This window comes from Coenobita brevimanus, chromosome 34, assembly GCF_032717465.1.
Source record: "Coenobita brevimanus isolate Jiangsu-jjx chromosome 34, ASM3271746v2, whole genome shotgun sequence".
NCBI classification, from domain to species: Eukaryota; Metazoa; Arthropoda; class Malacostraca; order Decapoda; family Coenobitidae; genus Coenobita; species Coenobita brevimanus.
The window spans coordinates 25,807,764-25,825,779 of NC_136987.1; the positions used below are offsets into that span (position 1 = coordinate 25,807,764).

Here is an 18,016-nt window from a genome sequence, read left to right on the forward strand (position 1 = left end):
AATTAATCACTGGTCTGGCCAGGATTTCAACTCAGGCCATCACGCTTCATACATGCGCACGTTACCACTAACCCAAAGAGAGGATCCCTGCTTTGCCTGTAAGCAATGCGGGCTTTTATACACCCATTACGCTTGGACTTACATCCTTCTGGGTCAAACCTGGTCTGCATGCCTTAATCCACCAGACCATCACTTGAAAACAACCTCATTGCACTTACCTTAAGCCCATATCCAGACTCTTTTAATATTTCTGGAGCAACATAGGTTGGTGTGCCACAAACAGTGTACAGCGGCTCCGTCACCTCCACGGCCAGGCCAAAGTCACCAAGTTTAAGGCTCTTGGTTTCATCAGTGCGCTCTACAACCTGGAATAATTTCATTGCCAGACACTTAACTTACATTAAATCAGTTTGGTAAGGCAAAAATGGATAAACTTACAATGAAAAATAGCACTTGCTTTTCACAACTTCATCCGTTAAACTGTCAAATCACAACATCTAGAGAAAAGGATTGGTGCTTAACTACATAGATATCATATGCAAATTCAAGATGCTATATGACAACATTACTGAAAAATTATCCCCATTACCATCCTGATACATTTTTCACTTAACAATGGGGTGAGGCAAGATCCAGGAAAAAGGAAGTGTGAAAAAAGCGAACTGTCATCAGCAAGTCCAGTGAATGAGTCACACACTTACCCATTCACCATTCAATCCCCCTAATTCTGGCTATGGCTCAATGGTTTAACCATCCACTTTTTTTTTAAATCATATAATCATCTATCTATCTATTGCCAGACGCCTCAATCCCGTTTGGGGTGGCCACAAACAAATCGCCTCCAAGTCGCCCTGTCCCCCGCCATTTCACTGCCCTGCTCCCAACTCACACCCCTCTCTCTCATATACCTCTCCACCCCATCCCTCCATCTCATCCTCAACCTCCCCCTCCCTCTTCCCCCCTCCACCTCACTCACATACACTCTCTTCGTCAGTCTTTCACCCTCCATCCTCTCCACATGGCCAAACCACCTCAGTGTGTTCCTCATAACGCTTCCTATCACATCCACATCCACACCACAACGCTCCTTTATATCTTCATTCGTCAGCCTGTCTCTCCATGTGACTCCACAGGCTCCTCTTAAATAACTCATTTCCACTGCTCTCACTCTTGACTTGTGTCCTTCCAACAATGTCCAAGCTTCACTTCTGTACGTTAGAGTTGGTAACACAATACTGTCATGTAGTAACTTTTTCACTTCCATGCTCACTTCCCTGTTTCTTATCACTGCTTTCAAAGAACCAGCAACCTTTCTTCCCTGCTGTACCCTTTCAAGCACTTCACCCTCCAAACCTCCATCCTTACTTATCACACTACCCAAGTACTTAAACATACTCACATTTTCCAATTCCTCACCATCCAACCTCGCTGTACATTCACTAACTTCACCTCTCTCAAAGACCATCACTTTACTCTTCCCTACATTCACCTTTAGTTTCCGTTTCTTACACACTCTCCCAAACTCATCCACCAAGCCTTGCAGCTCCCCTTTGTCTTCACTCAACAACACAGTATCATCTGCAAACAACAGTACAGGGAGTTTCCAAACACTATCCTCTCTCACCAGGGCCACTCCAACATCCACTACCCTACCTTGTACCTCTTTTATTACCCCATCCATGTACAGATTGAACAGCCATGGAGACATGACACATCCCTGTTTCAAACCATCAATCAAATAATACATGCTTAGTGCTTACTCTTAAAGGAATCCTCACGGCACAGGTGTTTTTGGTGAATCTGAAGTTAAAACAGGTGCCAAAACCAGCTAATTACTTCCTATTTGTTTCTTGGGAAAAACAAATATGAAACGTGTAAAGAGCTTTGTAACAATATCAAGGGTTTCAGCTCAGACTCTGGCTATAGTATATCCTTGTGGCTGAATGTTTCCTGCCTGAAAGTGATGACTATGTAGCTGCTTAGCAAGCCTGCAGACACATTTCACTTTCACGGTAGTGACTCCCAGGGTCAATAGTGGCCACCCAATACTAGCCCCCCTCCCTTTTTAAACTGACATGCTTCAGCTACACATGCCTGAAAGGAACCAGTCCACTCACTATCAGACAAGCCTGAGGCCATTAAAAAACAACAACAACAAAGAAAGGATGCCCATGTTCTGTCATGTACTACTCCATAAATAATTCATCCAACCAACCTGATCCCTATTTCAAACCTCTCTCTCTTACACACTAATCCACTATATCCACTCAACTTCTTGTCCTGTCACATTTCCCCTAACTGTCATATACCCTTCTCAGCAACTTATCTACATTTATTCTCTCTGTACAACCATCTCATCTAAGCACACTCTCTTCTACCCTTTACAGTAAGCCACAGACTTCCTTACTCACATCTTTAGCAAATAATATTACTTCTCAACATAGATACTCCTCACTCTCCTCATACATTCAGCAATAATACCATGCCATTACTGCTCCTCTTACTGACCACTTTTTATTGTTTTGTGAAAGCAGAGTCTAGAGTCTGACATCCATATGTTGAGAAGTGAGAACCAGCATCTTTATGCAATCTTCCTGCAGCCTCCACACTCTCACCTCCATTTCATATCAAGGCCCTCATATCATCAACTGTTCTTCTTCCCTATGCCACTCAACTTTCCAATTCCTTTGTACATTTATTTTAATTTTTATCACTGTATGAAGGGACAGTATTTATGTTTATTCAGCAAGTCAAATCTCCCACAAAATGGGACATCGGTTAGTTTTTGTTCATTCATTCGTTACTAATGTAACATGCGGTTGGACAAGAGGACCACCAAAACACAAAGTAACTTGGTGGTGGGATGAGGGTGTAGAAGCTGCAGTTAAGGAGAAAAGAAGGCTTTTCCGGGAATGGAAGAAGGGTGGTAGCAAAGAGGAATATCTGGCTGCCAAGCATAGGGCTAGAAGAGAGGTATACAGGGCAAAGTCTGAGTCACAGAGACAATTACTTGATAACCTAAATCATGGGGAAAGGAAAAATATATTTAGGGTGGCAGGTCAGGTGAAGAGGGATAATCGGGATATTATAGGTGAGCAGTGTGTGAAGAATGATGAAGGAAGGGTAGTGGTGAACAGTGAGGATATTAAAGATGCATGGAGAGAGCATTATAACCGGTTGTTGAATGAGGAGTTTGACTGGGACAGGGATGGTTTGGAGCCAGCAGATCCAGTGTCTGGCCCTTGGCCTTTGATTGATGCTGCTACTGTGAGTGAGGCAATAGGCAGGATGAGGGTGGGGAAGGCAGCAGATGTGTCTGGGTTGACTGCCAAAATGTTGAAGGCCTCAGCCGATATAGGGGTGAGTTTAGTCACTGACCTGAGAAATAGGATTATTTATGAGTGTGTTGTCCCAGATGATTGGCTGAAGAGTGTAATTGTAAATGTGTATAAAGGGAAGGGTGATGCCCTGGAAAGAGGAAATTATAGAGGTATAAAGCTTTTAGATCAGATAATGAAGGTAATGGAGAGAGTTTTAGAAGGTATGATTAGAGAAAGAGTGAATACTGATGAGATGCAGTTTGGGTTTATGCCAGGTAGGGGGACCACTGATGCCATATTCATTGTTCGACAGCTTCAGGAAAAATATATTGGTAGGAGAAGGGATCTTTATTTTGTTTTTGTTGATTTGGAAAAGGCCTTTGACAGGGTCCCTAGAGAAGTGGTGAAGTGGGCAATGAGAAAGCTTGGCTTGGAGGAGTGGCTGGTTAGGGTGGTTGTGGCCATGTATGTGGATGCCCACACCCAGGTAAGAGTGAATGGAGATTTGAGTGATGAGTTTTCTGTGAATGTTGGTGTGCATCAGGGGTCAGTCTTGAGCCCTATGTTGTTTATCATGGTACTTGAAGCCCTTTCACGTGACTTTAGAAATGGACTCCCATGGGAGTTGTTGTATGCTGATGATTTGGTGTTGATTGCAGAGAATGAAAGGGAGGCGGAGGAAGGGTTTAGGAAGTGGAGAGATGGTATGGGGCAAAAGGGTTTAAGGGTAAATGCAGATAAAACAAAAGTGATGATATCTAGGGTTGGTGGTGGTACTGTCAAAGACAAGGGAGAGTGGCCATGTGCAGTTTGCCACAAGGTCGTGGGAAGTAATTCCATCTTGTGCGGTGTGTGATAAATGGGTGCATAAGAGATGTAGTGGTATCAGAGGTAGACTGCGAGATAATGCTGATTTTATGTGTACGGCGTGCCGGGCTGAGCAGGTGGAGATTGTCAGACGTGAAAGGATTGAACTTGCTGGTGAATCTCTTGAGTGTGTGGAAGAGTTTTGTTATTTGGGAGACATGTTGTGTGCTGGAGGTGGGGCTGGAGCTAGCTCTGTGGCTAGGGTGAGAAGTGGTTCGAAGAAGTTCAGGGAGCTCTTGCCTCTCCTGACACTGAGAGGGCTCTCCCTACGTGTTAAGGGGTCTTTGTATGCAGCATGTGTTAGGAGTGTAATGCTGTATGGTAGTGAGACCTGGGCAGTGAAGGAGGAAGATATTCGCCGGCTCAGATGTACAGAAATGACAATGATTAGGTGGATGTGCAGTGCGTCCCTGCGTCCAAGGCCTGGAGGGGCTGGGTTTACGATGGAAGAGTTGAGAGGTAGGATGGGACTGGAGTGTATTGGTGTTGTGATGAGGAGAAGTAGATTGAGGTGGTTTGGACATGTGGAGAGGATGGGGGATGATAATTGGGTGAGGAAGGTGAGAAGTGTTAATATTGGGGGTGGGGTTATGAGGGGCAGACCGAGAAAGACATGGGACGAGGTCATTAAGTGTGACCTTAGGGTTAAGGGACTGAACAGGGAGGCTGCAATGGATCGTGCAGCGTGGAGAGCCGCCATTAGGTGACCAAGGCCGACACATGCAAGCATGTTGGACCCTTTAAAAACGAAACGAAACAAAAAACGAAAACGAAAACGATTCGTTGTTGGTTTATAAGGGCTCCAACATGTTTGCATGTGTCAACCTTGGTCACCTAAAAGCAGCTCTCCATGCTACTTGATCTCTGGCACCCTCCCTATTAAGTCCCTTATCCATGAAGTCACACTCTATGACCTCATCCCAGGTCTTCTTTGGTGTACCTTTTGCAACCCTAACCCTTCTTCATATTTCTTACCTTCCGCATTCAACTGCTATCCTCCATCCTCTCAACATGACCAAACCATCTCAATCTATCCCTCCTTGTAGCAACACAGATACATTCCAGTCCCATCCTTCCTCTCAATTCTTCATCTGAAATCCTAGCCTCCCCCAGGTCTCGAATTAAAGGATGCACTACACATCCATCTTGTCATTATCATTTCTACATGTTTAAGCCTACAATTATCCTCTTCCTTTACTGTCCAGGTCTCACTACCATACACATTACATTCCTAACAATGACCCATACAATGATCCCTTTGCACAGAGGGGGACCCCTCTCAATATTAGAAGAGGCAACAACTCCCTGAACTTGCCACAGAGCTAGCTCCAACCCCACCTCCAGCACATAACATGTCCCCCTCATAACAAAGCTCCTCCACACACTCAAAACACTCTCCAGCATGATCAATCTTTTCATGACTGACAATCTCTACATGCCTTCCTTGACACACCACACACACAAAACCAGCATTATCTCGTAGTCTATCTCTAATACCACTACATCTCTTTTACACCCACTTGTCACAAACACTGCACAAGATGGTGTCACTTCCCACACCCTTGTAGCAAACTGCACATGGCCACTCTCCCTTTGCTCTGACAGTACCACCACCAGCCCTAGATATCATCGCTTTTATTTTATCCGCATTTACTCTTGAACCCCTGTGCCCCATTCCATCTCTCCATTTCCTCAATCTTTCTTCTGCCTCCTTTTCATTCTCTGCAATCAATACCACGTCATCAGCATATAAGTGACCCCTGATGCACGCTAACATTCACATAAAACTCATCAGTCATATCTCCATTCATTCTCACCACATACACTGTAATAACCACTAACCAACCACTCCTCAATACCAAGCTTTCTCATTGCCTACTTCACCACCTCCCTAGGAACTCTGAGAAAGGCCTTCTCCAAATCAACGAAGCACCTTTTACCTTCCTAAATATTTTTCCTGAAGCTATCAGACAATGAATATGGCATTTGCCTGGCATAATCCCATTATAATCACTCTCTCCCTAATCATACATACTAGGGCTCTCCATTACCTTCATCATCTAGTCCAAAAGTTTTATGTCACTATAATTACCTCTTTCCAGGGCATCACCCTCTTTCTTGTACACATTTCCAATTACATTCTTTGGCCAGTCACCTGGGACAACATACTCATATACAAAAGAGGGTGAGAGTGAATGGAGATTTGAGTGATGAGTTTTCCGTGAATGTTGGTGTGCATCACGGGTCAGTCCTGAGCCATTTATTGTTTATCATGGTGTCTGAAGTCCTCTCACGTGACTTCAGAAATGGACTCCCATGGGATATGTCATACGACGATGATTTGGTGTGGACTGCAGAAAATGAAAGGGGCGCGGAGGAAAGATTTAGGAAGTGGAGAGATGGTGTGGGACACAAGGGCTTGAGAGTATATGTGGATAAAACACAGGTATCTGGGGTTGGTGGCAGTACTGTCAAAGAAGAGAGTGGCTATGTGTGGTTTGCCATAAGGGTGTGGGATGTACTGTAATTCCATTTTGTGCAGTGTTTGTGGTACAAGACAGATGTAGAGGTATTAGAGGCAGACTGCGAGCATTGCTGATTTCATGTGTTCTGTGTGTCGGGGAGAGCATGTGGAGATTGTCAGGCATGAAAGGACTGATTTTTCTGGTGAGTCTTCTGAGCGAGAGGAAGAGGTTTGTTACTTTGGATTCGGGAGACATGTTATGTGCTGGAGGTGAGGCTGACATTAGCTCTGTGGTTACAGTGAGGAGCAGTTGGAAGTAATTCATGGAGTTGTTGCCTCTCCTAACATTGAGATGGCTTTCCCTCCATGTTATGGGATCTTAGTATGAGGCATGTGTTAGGAGTGTAATGTCACATCATAGTGAAACCCGGGCAGTAAAAGAAGAGGATATTCACAGGCTCAAACATACTGAAATGACAATGATTAGGTGGATGTGCAATGCGTCCTTGACTGCGAGGTCTGGGGGAGTGACTAGGTTTACAGTGGAAGAGTCAAGAGGAAGGATGGGATTGGAGTGTATTGGTGTTGTGATGAAGAAAGGTTGAGTGAAATGGTTTGGGCATGTGGACAGGATGAGGGATGACAATTGGGTGCAGAGTGTAAGAACTGTGAATGCTGGGGGCAGGGTTGCAAAAGGCAGACCAAAACAGACCCAGAACGAGGTCATAAATTGTGACCTCAGGGATAAGGGAGGCAGCCAGAGATCAAGCAGCAAGGACAGCCGCCATTAGGTGACCAAGGCCTACACATGCAAGCTTGCTGGAGCCTTTATAAATGAAATGAAACTAAATATGATCAGTAACTAAACCCACTCCGGCATCTCCTGAGGCCTTCAACATTTCAGCAGTCAACCCAGACACAACTGCTGCCTTCCCCATCTGCATCTTGCCTATTGTCCTGTTCACAGTAGCAGCATCAATGAAAGGCAAATGTCCAAACACCGAATTTGCTGACTCCAAACCTTCCACATTCCAGTTAAACGCCTTATTCAACAACTGGTTATAATGCTCTCCCTAGGCATCTTCAACATCCTTACTGTCCACCATTACCTTTCCTTCATCATTCTTCACACACTGCTCATCTTGGGTATCCCTGTTTTCCCTCTTCAGCTGACCTGCCACCTTAATTACCATACTCTTCCTTTCAGCATTATTTACATTATCCAGTAAAAGTCCCTGAGACTCAAATATTGCCTGACATTAAGCTACACAAACACCAAACAAAAATTCTCCTCATTATATAATGAAAAACATTTGTTTCTTTACCAAAAGGTTTTCTGGTTTAATATCTCTGTGCACTATGGATCTCTGGTGTAGATAATCCAGGGCAGAGGTAAGGTCTCGCACCATACTGCTGGCATCCTGCTCTGTATAGCGGGTGGCGCTGGCAATGGCGTCAAACAGATCCCCTCCCTGCAACCAGTATAACATGTTAGTGTCATGTCAACTCTTTACCCCCACGAAAAACACAGGTAAATAATTTTTATATCATAGACCACCAAACATTTCTCCTCATATTTTAATCACATGTAGCATTGCTTTATGATTTTACATTCCAACTTCTTTCAACATAGTCCCATGGTTTCTCCAAGCCCTTCAATCTAATGACATATATCTAATATTCTTGCTACATTCGACACAACTTTATTCAGCTCTGAGACTGTGGGATATGAAGGGGTTAACGAAGTCTGTTTATGCCTCATCACTGCAAATGGCTTCTCTTAAATTAAGAGAACTGCCTAGAGGTTAATGACTGATAAAAACAATACTGCACTGGACTGAGAGGGTTAAGAAACTAGGCTCTTATTTTGCTAGACACACAATGCATATTACATTAATACACAATCAGTGCAAAGCAAAACATACTGTATTTGCCGCTTTAATACATAAAGCACTGTTTTGACCATCCACTCACTCGATGTAGCGCTGCTGTCGGATGTCTGCCCTTTCCTCTCCTCCATCCTTCTTTCCTTCCATCCTGTTCTGTCTTTCCTTCATTCTTTCCTTGTCCTTCTGCCTACAGGTAACTTTACACTCCCTCTTCCGTCTTTCTTTCCTTCATTCTTTCCTCTTCCTTCTGCCTGTGGGTGACTCTACACTGAGTGACATGCCAAATGGTTTCCTGTACACCAGGAAACCATATACTACGCTGGGTGGTAACCATATAACCAAATTTTGGCGCCTGGTGGTTCAGTGGGTAATTATTGCACTCCAACCGGACTGAGCCGGTGAAGGTTTATATCCAAGGAATGGTTGGGGTTTATTGCTCATGTAATGCCACTCAGGGATGAGAAAGGCTGGTCACTCTCATCTTCAATGTTGGGACCAACTGTCTAGCCCCGGGCTCCAAAGCTCCTCATGAGGCAATGTAGGATTGGATGATGGATGGATGGATTAACAAGATACCCTTTTACTCAAAAACACCAAACCAAATTCTGTCCTTGAAAACATGGAAAGGACAAAAGAATTTGCATCCTTTACTAACTTTGAACAGAATATTTCTTATATATAAGCATGGAGAGAAAGAGGCTTGGTCAACAGAGTTAAACGTGAGATTTAATGTTTTTACTTATGTCAAAATGGAAAAACTCCTAAATTACCACATGATGCAATAAGCCAATGCAAAATACAGTTTTCACAACTTATGTAAATCATGAAATTTTGAAAGGCTACTGAAAATAGCACATACTGATCATCAGAACAAATAACATTAAATCCAACATGATTGGTATTCTGGTTGAATAATGACATTCTTTCCTTCAGGTATTGTTCTGTTTCTTTACTATCCTCACCCAGGGGTAGGCAAACTATGACCCATGGGCTAAATCTAGCCCAATAATGGTTTTCTACAGCCTGCCATGCATCCAGCAATAAAAAAGTATTGTATTTGCCTCACTTTCAGAAATCTACAATCTTACATACTGTACATCAAAAAAGGGAGGGGTAGACCGAGGATGAGGTGGAGGGATGGAGTTGAGAGGTATATGAGGGAGGGGGGGGTGAGTTGGGGGGAGGGGAGTCAAATGGTGGGTGACAGAGTGACTTGGAGGCATTTTGTCTGTGGCCACCCTTTGCGGGATTAGGGCGTCGGGCTATAGATAGATAGATAGACATCAAAAATAGGTATCTGTGCATCGGCTGAGAAGCCATGCAAACAAGAAGGATCCAGAATCATGCCTCAGTCAGTAAGATCCATCATACTACTGTACAGGTGTTTAAAGTGGCACTTACACTGAATACCAACTGTTTATCATATCTATATTGGCAGAAATTCTGATAACTGATTTCCTTATCCTATGTATTGCTGAAATGAATGTTTTCTTCTTTATGTACTGCATCAACAAATGCAAAGCAGGATGTGGTGATATTATACTACATCCATGTCTCCCAAAACACCTAAGTTTGGGTGTTTGATTTTTATTTTATTACAGTTAACGTAAAATGATTCTGATCGGCTCAAGAAAGGCATCCCTGGGCTGTGCAGGTCATAAATAATTTCAATAACCCTATCAGCTTGGTTACACCTTTCATAATTTTAACATAAGGCAGCTAATGTCACACAATTTTATTCAGCCCAAGATAAGCATCCCCAGGCTGTGGAGGTTGTGTGTGTACAGGAATATAGCCAAAACTCTGAAAAGAGTTCACCGCCCATTATATTTACCATCCCACGTCTTGCCCAAATTTCTCTTAGTTTCTTTCCTTCATTCTTTCCTCTTCCTTCTGCCTATGGGTGACTTAACACTTCCTCTTCTGTCTTTCTTTGCTTCATTCTTTCCTCATCATGCTGCCTGTGAGTGACTCTAAACTGAGTGAAAAGCCAGACAGTTTCCTGTACACCAGGAAACCATTTACTACCCTGGGTGGTAACCATAACACTAAATTATGGCTCCTGGTAGTTTAGTGGGTAATTAAGGCACTCCAATTGGACTGAGCTGGTGAAGGTTCATATCCAAGGGGTGGTTGGGGTTTATTGCTCATGTAATGCCACTCAGGGATGAGTGAGGCTGGTCACTCTCATCTTAAATGTCAGGACCAACTTGCCTAGCCCTGGGCTCCTACACTCCTCATGGGGAAATGTAGGATTGGACGATGGATGGATGGATACACGGGGTGTAATGACCAAAGCATAGTTCTCTGATAGCAAAGGCATCAAAGGAAATACGTTGCTGATACAGGTATTGTAATGGCTGAATTCTGAAATATAATGAAATAGACCTACAAATATTTCCTCTAACAGATATGTGCATTGTCTCTTAGTTGTCAGCCCTAAAAATTCTCCACCACGCTGCAGGAGGTACAAGGCTGCTTGTACACACATTGTCCTGAGCAGCGGCATTACTACATTCCTAAGCAATACAATGATGACAGAGATGAGTGTAATAAGGTGCACTGCTGGTTCTAGCCTTCTGTAACCATACAATAGTAATGTAATCAGCAAAACACATGTACATAAAGTCACTCAAAGTGTACACATAACTGATCTTCAATCAAATTCTACACATAACTGATCATCAATCAAATTCCTTTTTCTATTAATCAGTATATATGGGTCTAGCAAGATCCAGATACACAAAAAGGAAACTACAAAATTATGAGAAGCATCAGTACAGTTCCAGGAGCATTGGATCACATTGTGGAGTGTATACATCTAGGCTGGCATCTCCCCCAAACTGAAGAATATAGTCTGCAGGTACCACATAAAAATAAGAATTACAGTACTTCCTGCCAGGTCATTAATGAAGATATAAAGAGATATATGGTACTTGTATTTTTGTACAAATAACATAACAACACCTTCCTTACCTTGACTAGTTCCATGACGAGGTAGAGAAAATTTGTAGTATGGAATTCTTCTATTAAACTTACAATATTGGGATGGCTAACCTGGAAAAAAAAGATTTACTGTTACATAAAACAGACACATCAAAATTTTTCTCATACTGTAGTAATCAATCCTCATCCCAATTCATATTATTCTGGACCGAGATCATCATCATCATCATAATCATACAGACCTCCTTTCCCCCCTTAGGGCAGGGTGAGGAGCAGCAATGTCCAAACAGCCCAGATTTGCCTAATCCAATGGGCCACACATCCATGCACTCACCATTCAAGCCCCTGGAATCCTGGCTCTATCTGATATGCCAAAAACATTCGCCACATTCTGTAGCTTCATATAAACGCATCTAACTACATAAATAAATCATAGCTACATGACAAAAATTACTGCATGATATAGCTGTATTCTGTAGGAAGATCTTGGAAATGAGTGCAAAATCTTCTCGTCTAGTTCTTCCTGTAATAACATATCTAAATTATGACAGGGAATCGATCGTAAATATGTATGACAATCCCACCCCTGATTTCTTTTCTCACTTATGGATGGGGCCAAGGATGGGATGGAGGGATGGAGTGGAGAGGTATATGAGAGAGGGGGGTGTGAGCTTCGAGCAGGGCAGCGAAATGGCGGGGGACAGGGCGACATGGAGGCAATTTGTTTGTGCCCACCCCTTACAGGATTAAGGCATCTGGCAATAGACAGATAGATAGGATGGGGTGAGGTATGATCCAAAACTCAGAAACCAGGGAGCAGGCAAATGGCAGAACCACAAACAGGATGCCAAGTGAAATGAGCCAAACAATTTTTCACATACATCATTCAAGCCCCCAGCCCTTGAATCCAGGCTGCAGCTCACAGCTTCACCCCAGACTCCATCTTACAGGCTTAAACCCTAGCCCTTAAATCCAGGCTCCATCCCACAGGCTTAATCCCAGCCCTTAAATCCAGGCTCCATCCCACAGGCTTAATCCCAGCCCTTAAATCCAGGCTCCATCCCACAGGCTTAACACTCAAAAAATACACTGAAATAACTATCATTACTGTACGTGGACTAAAAAGCTGACAAAATTAATTATCATCAGCAGAATAAAACTGAAAATGGAAGAAATGCAATAATCACAACAATTTTAGGAAGGCATCTCTTTTAATGAGTTATTTGAGAGGAGCCTGTGGAGTAACATGGAGAGACTGACAAATAAGGAAGTGAGGGAGCATTGTGGTGTGGATATGGATGTGATAGGAGGCATTAGAAGAAACACACTGAGGTGGTTTGGCTATGTGGAGAGGATGGAGAGTGAGAGACTGATGAGGAGAGTGTATGTCAGTGTGGTGGAGGAGAGGAGAGGGAGGGGGAGGCCAAGGATGAGATGGAGGGATGGAGTGGAGAGGTATATGAGAGAGGGGGGTGTGAGCTTCGAGTAGGGCAGTGAAATGGCAAGAGACAGGGCAACATGGAGGCAATTTGTATGTGGCCACCCCTTACGAGATTAAGGCATCAGGCAGTAGATAGATACATAGACAGATCTCTTTTAAATTATGAATAAATTATCTCAAGGACACATTTTGTCTCATTTATAAAGCTTCCAACATGATCCCGTGTATTAGCCATGGTCACCAAATAGTGGCTCTCCATGCTACTCAATCTCTAGCAACCTTCCTATTCAGTCCTTTAACCCTGAGGTCACACTGTCTGACCTCCTAAGTCTTTTTCGGTCAACCTTTCACAACTTTACCTTCAACATTTACTTTTTCAAATAAAGGAAACCTCATAAATTACCTTCAGAGAAAGATATTATGATCTAGTGTTAGTTTACCTCTAATTATATCTACTAGCAAGGTATTTTAGCCTTTTCACTCTGAAGATACATTTTCTCTTGTAGCCATCCATCCATCATCCAATCCTAAGTTACCCCATGAGCAGTGTAGGAGCCCAGGGCTAGGCAAGTTGTTCCTGACATTTAAGATGAGAGTGACCAGCCTCACTCATCCCTGAGTGGCATTATGTGAACAACAAACCCCAACCATCCCTTGGATATAAACCTTTACCGGCTCAATCTGATTGGAGCGCCTTAATTACCCATTAAACCACCAGGCACCATAATTTGGTTATATGATTACCACCCAGCATAGTAAATGGTTTCCTGGTGTTCAGGAAACCATTTGGCTTGTCATTCAGTGTAGAGTCACCCACAGGCAGAAGGAAGAGGAAAGAATGAAGGAAAGATGGAAGAGGGAGTGTAAAGTCACCCACAGGCAGGAGGAAGAAGAAAGAATGAAGGAGAGAGTGACAGAAAAGGAAGGAAGGAAGAGACAGACACCCACTGCAGCACTACATCAAGTGAGTGGATGATGAGTGCCCCCACATTCAGGCAAATATCAAAGTGATTTTATTAAGCTTTGGAGACTTGAAGTAAGAAGGGTTCCATACAGCCTTCATTAACACTCCACTTACAGGCAGCTTCCCTAAACTGACTGAAACACATGGCAGCATCCAGAATAAAATAAAAACCATATCGTCAGGCTGGTTAACACCCTTATGCATATGGTATTAATAAAAGTTACAGCTGCTGCAGTTTGATCCAGTAAGGGAAATACTGTACATCACCTCACACCACAAAACAAAGGGTCCTGAGGTCATTATACACAAGTCAGCTGACCTCCTGGTGTTGCCACTGACATCCACATCCTTACTGTCATATAACTTTGCTGGAGGCAGGATTCTAGCTAACTTTAGCCCCTTCAATCACCATCCATCCAGCCATCATCCAATCCTATGTTGCTCCATGAGGAGCGTATAAGCCCGGGGCTAGGCAAGCTGGTCCTGACATTTAAGATGAGAGTGACCAGACTCACTCATCCCTGAGTGGCATTACGTGAGCAATAACCCCAACCACACCTTCAATATAAACCTTCACCGGCTCAATCCAATTGGAGCGCTGTAATTAACCACTAAACCACCAGGTGCCATAATTTGGTTATATGGTTACCACTCAGCATTGTAAATGGTTTCCTGGTGTACAAGAAACCTTTCAGCTTGTCATTCAATGTAGAGTCACACATGGAGAGAAGGAAGAGGAAAGAATGAAGGAAAGAACGACAAAAGGGGGAAGGTATAACATCTTTTGTCTCGCCTCTGCTGAGTAAAACTGTCAGTGCCCAGCAAGAGGAATACAAAAACTGTATGTGCTGAGGGAGTTACAAGTGTCATAAGGGGTTGTGGATGCCTTCTCTTCCTTGCTCCATTGATGGCAAAGGCACACCTCACTTCAGGTATACCCAATGAACTGGACCTGGGCTCTTCTTGTAGTTCTATTGCACACCAGTTAAACAATCTCTAGCTCAGGCAAAAATGTATTTACCTTCCCATGTGCTAAGGCATCACTGTATACGGCATGTGTCAGGAGTGTAATGCTGTATGGTAGTGAGGCCTTGGCAGTAAAGGAGGAGGATAATCACAGGCTCATATGTACAGAAATGGCAATGATTAGGTGGATGTGCAGTGCGTCCCTGCATGCAAGGCCTGGGGGGGCTACGTTTACAATGGATGAGTTGAGAAGGAGGGTGGGACTGGAGTGTATTGGTGTTGTGATGAGGAGAGGTAGATTGAGGTGGTTTGGGCATGTGGAGAGGATAGAGGATGATAATTGGGTGCAGAAAGTAAAAAGTGTTAATATTAGGGGTGGGGTTGTGAAGGGTAGACCAAAAAAGACCTAGAATGAAGTCATTAAGTGTGACCACAGGGTTAAGGGACTGAACAGGGAGGCTGCTCGAGATCGAACAGCATGGAGAGACGCCATTAGGTGACCAAGGCATGCACGCATGTTGGAGCCTACGAAAACGAAAACTTTTTCTACATTGGCCAGTTGACAAGCTTAAAAAATTGTTCCTGTCATTGTTGTGGCACCAGCCTCATCAGAACAAGCCCTTCTTCACCAGTCTACCATCCTCCTTACAGGGGATACAGGAGGTGATGCCTGTATAACCAAGCAGCTCTGACAGTACAGCATATCAGTGCCAGGCTGACATAATAGCTGTGTCGTGTGCTGCAGCAATGTGGTCTTCAGATATACATCATTGCCTTGGAAACTGTAGGACACACCTACCCAATGAAATATTTTGGCTCAACTTACTACAGATACAAATATATTCATTTAATTTAATTTATAAAGGTTCCAACATGCTTGCAGGCATCGGCTTTGGTCACCTAATGGCGGCTATCCATGCTGCTCAATCTCTGGCAGCCTCCCCATTCAGTCCCTTAACCCTAAGGTCACACTATATGACCTCATCCCAGGTCTTTTTCACCTTGCCTCTTCAGTCTACCCCTAATGTTAATACCTCTCACTTTCTGCACCTAACTGTCATCCCCCATCCTCTTCACATGCCCAAATTATCTCAATCTATCTCTTCTCATCACAGCACCAATACACTTCATTCCCAACCTTCCTCTTAATTCTGCTGTCATAAACCTAGCCCTGCCCCCCCTCACAGGCCTTGCATTCAAGGATGTACTGCACATCCACCTAATCATAGTCATTTCTGTATGTTTGAGCCAGCAAATATCCTTTTGTTCTACTGCCCAAGTCTCATTACCATACAACATTACATTCCTAACACATGCTGCACACAAAGATCCCTTTGCACAGAGGGAGAGCCCTCTCAGTGTCAGGAGAGACAACAGCTCCCTGAACTTTTTCCAACCACTCCTCACTCTAGCCACAGAGCCAACTCCAGCCCCACCTGCAGCACACAACATGTCTCCCAAATAACAAAACTCTTCCACACTCGCGGGAGACTCACCAGCAAATTCAATCCTTTCACACCTGGCAATCTCCATATGCTCTCCCCGACACACCGCACACATGAAATCAGCATTATCTCGCAGTCTACCTCTAATATCACTACATCTCTTATCACAAACACTGCACAGGATGGAATTACTTCCCGCACCCTAGTGGCAAACCACCCATGGCCACTCTCAACTTTTCTTTGACAGTACTGCCACCAATCCTAGATACAACTGCCTTTGTTTTATCTGCATCTACTCTCAAGCCCTTGTGCCCCATAACATCACTCTACTTCCTGAATCTTTCCTCCCCCTCCTTTCATTCTCTGTAATAAATACCAAATCATCGGCATACAACATCTCCCATGGGAGTCCATTTATGAAGTTGCATGAGTGGGCTTCATGCACCATGATAAACAATAAGGGGCTCAAGACTGACCCCTGATGCACACCAACATTCACGGAAAACTCATCACTCAAATCTCCATTTACTCTCACCTGGTGCAAGCATCCACATACATAGCCATAATCAATCTAACCTTCCACACGGCGATCCCAAGATTTCTCGCTGTCCACTTCACTGCCTCCCTAGAGACTCCGTCAAAGGCCTTTCCAGATCAACAAACGCAAAGTACAGATCCCTTTTCTTTCCCATATGTTTTTCCTGATGTCGAACAATGAATATGGCATCAGTAGTACAAGTCAGTAATTATAAAGTTGACAAGAAACTGGCAACTACACAAGCAGGCCTCACCCCTGTTAAAGCCTGAGTGAGTTGCCACTTAGTCCAATAAGCCATAACTTGACTGTGACGTGCTACTTTGGATATTCATTCCATCTTCCCTCAGCCACTGTTGGCCTTGCATTCAATTTTAGTGTCATGAACTTTTTTTTTTTTAACATGTCTGAGCCTCCTCAGGTGAAAAAGCCATGGTAAATGACCCATATGTGCACAGATTAATCTACCTATCTATCTATCTAGTCAGACACTTTAATATCATAAAGGGTGGCTGCAAGCATATCACCTCCACATCACACTGTCTTCTACTATTTGCCTGTCCTCCCTCCTACTCACATACCAGATCTTGTATATCTCTCCATTACATCCCTTGATATCATCCTTGGTCTCCCTTCTCTCCTCTTCCCCTCCACCTCATTAACACACTCTCCTAATCAGTCTCACATTCTCCATTCTCTAGACATAACCAAATATTCTCAAGAGTATTTCTCTTAATGTTTTCAACCACATCCACATCAGTACCACGACACTCCTTTACTTCCTCATTTGTCACTGTCAGTCTGTCTCTCCCTGAAGCTCTCCATGCTCCTCTCAAATACAGTAAGTCCTTTCTGCTGCTCTCTCTCATGACTTAAGCCCTTCCAACTGGGTCCAGGCTTTACTTCCATATGTTAGAGTGAGGACTACAATACTGTCATGAAGCGAATTTTCTACTTCCAGGCTCACTTCCCTATTCCATATCCTTGCTTTCAGAGAACCAGCACCTCTTCCCTGCTGTACCTTTTCAAACACCTCACCCTCTGAACTTCCAACCTTACTCATCACACTATCTATGTACTGGAATGCACTCAATATTCTCCATTTCCTCGCCAATCACCTTCATTGTGCAGTCTGTTACTTAATTTATCTCAAAGACTGTAACTTTACTCTTATCTACA

General features: G+C 43.6%; 1 protein-coding gene across 3 annotated transcripts in view; it reads right to left on the reverse strand.

Moving 5' to 3' along the window:
- The window catches only part of LOC145396108 (serine/threonine-protein kinase DCLK1-like), a 276,644-nt gene that overhangs the window by 59,982 nt on the left and 198,646 nt on the right, over positions 1–18,016 (reverse strand). For all 3 annotated transcript variants that reach the window (XM_080269582.1, XM_080269581.1, XM_080269583.1), the window contains exons 7-9: positions 11,517–11,597; positions 7,977–8,123; positions 219–365 (exon numbers count right to left, since the gene is read on the reverse strand). In XM_080269582.1, coding sequence (XP_080125708.1) covers positions 219–365; positions 7,977–8,123; positions 11,517–11,597 — 375 coding nt within the window. The remainder of the gene's footprint in view (positions 1–218; positions 366–7,976; positions 8,124–11,516; positions 11,598–18,016) is intronic.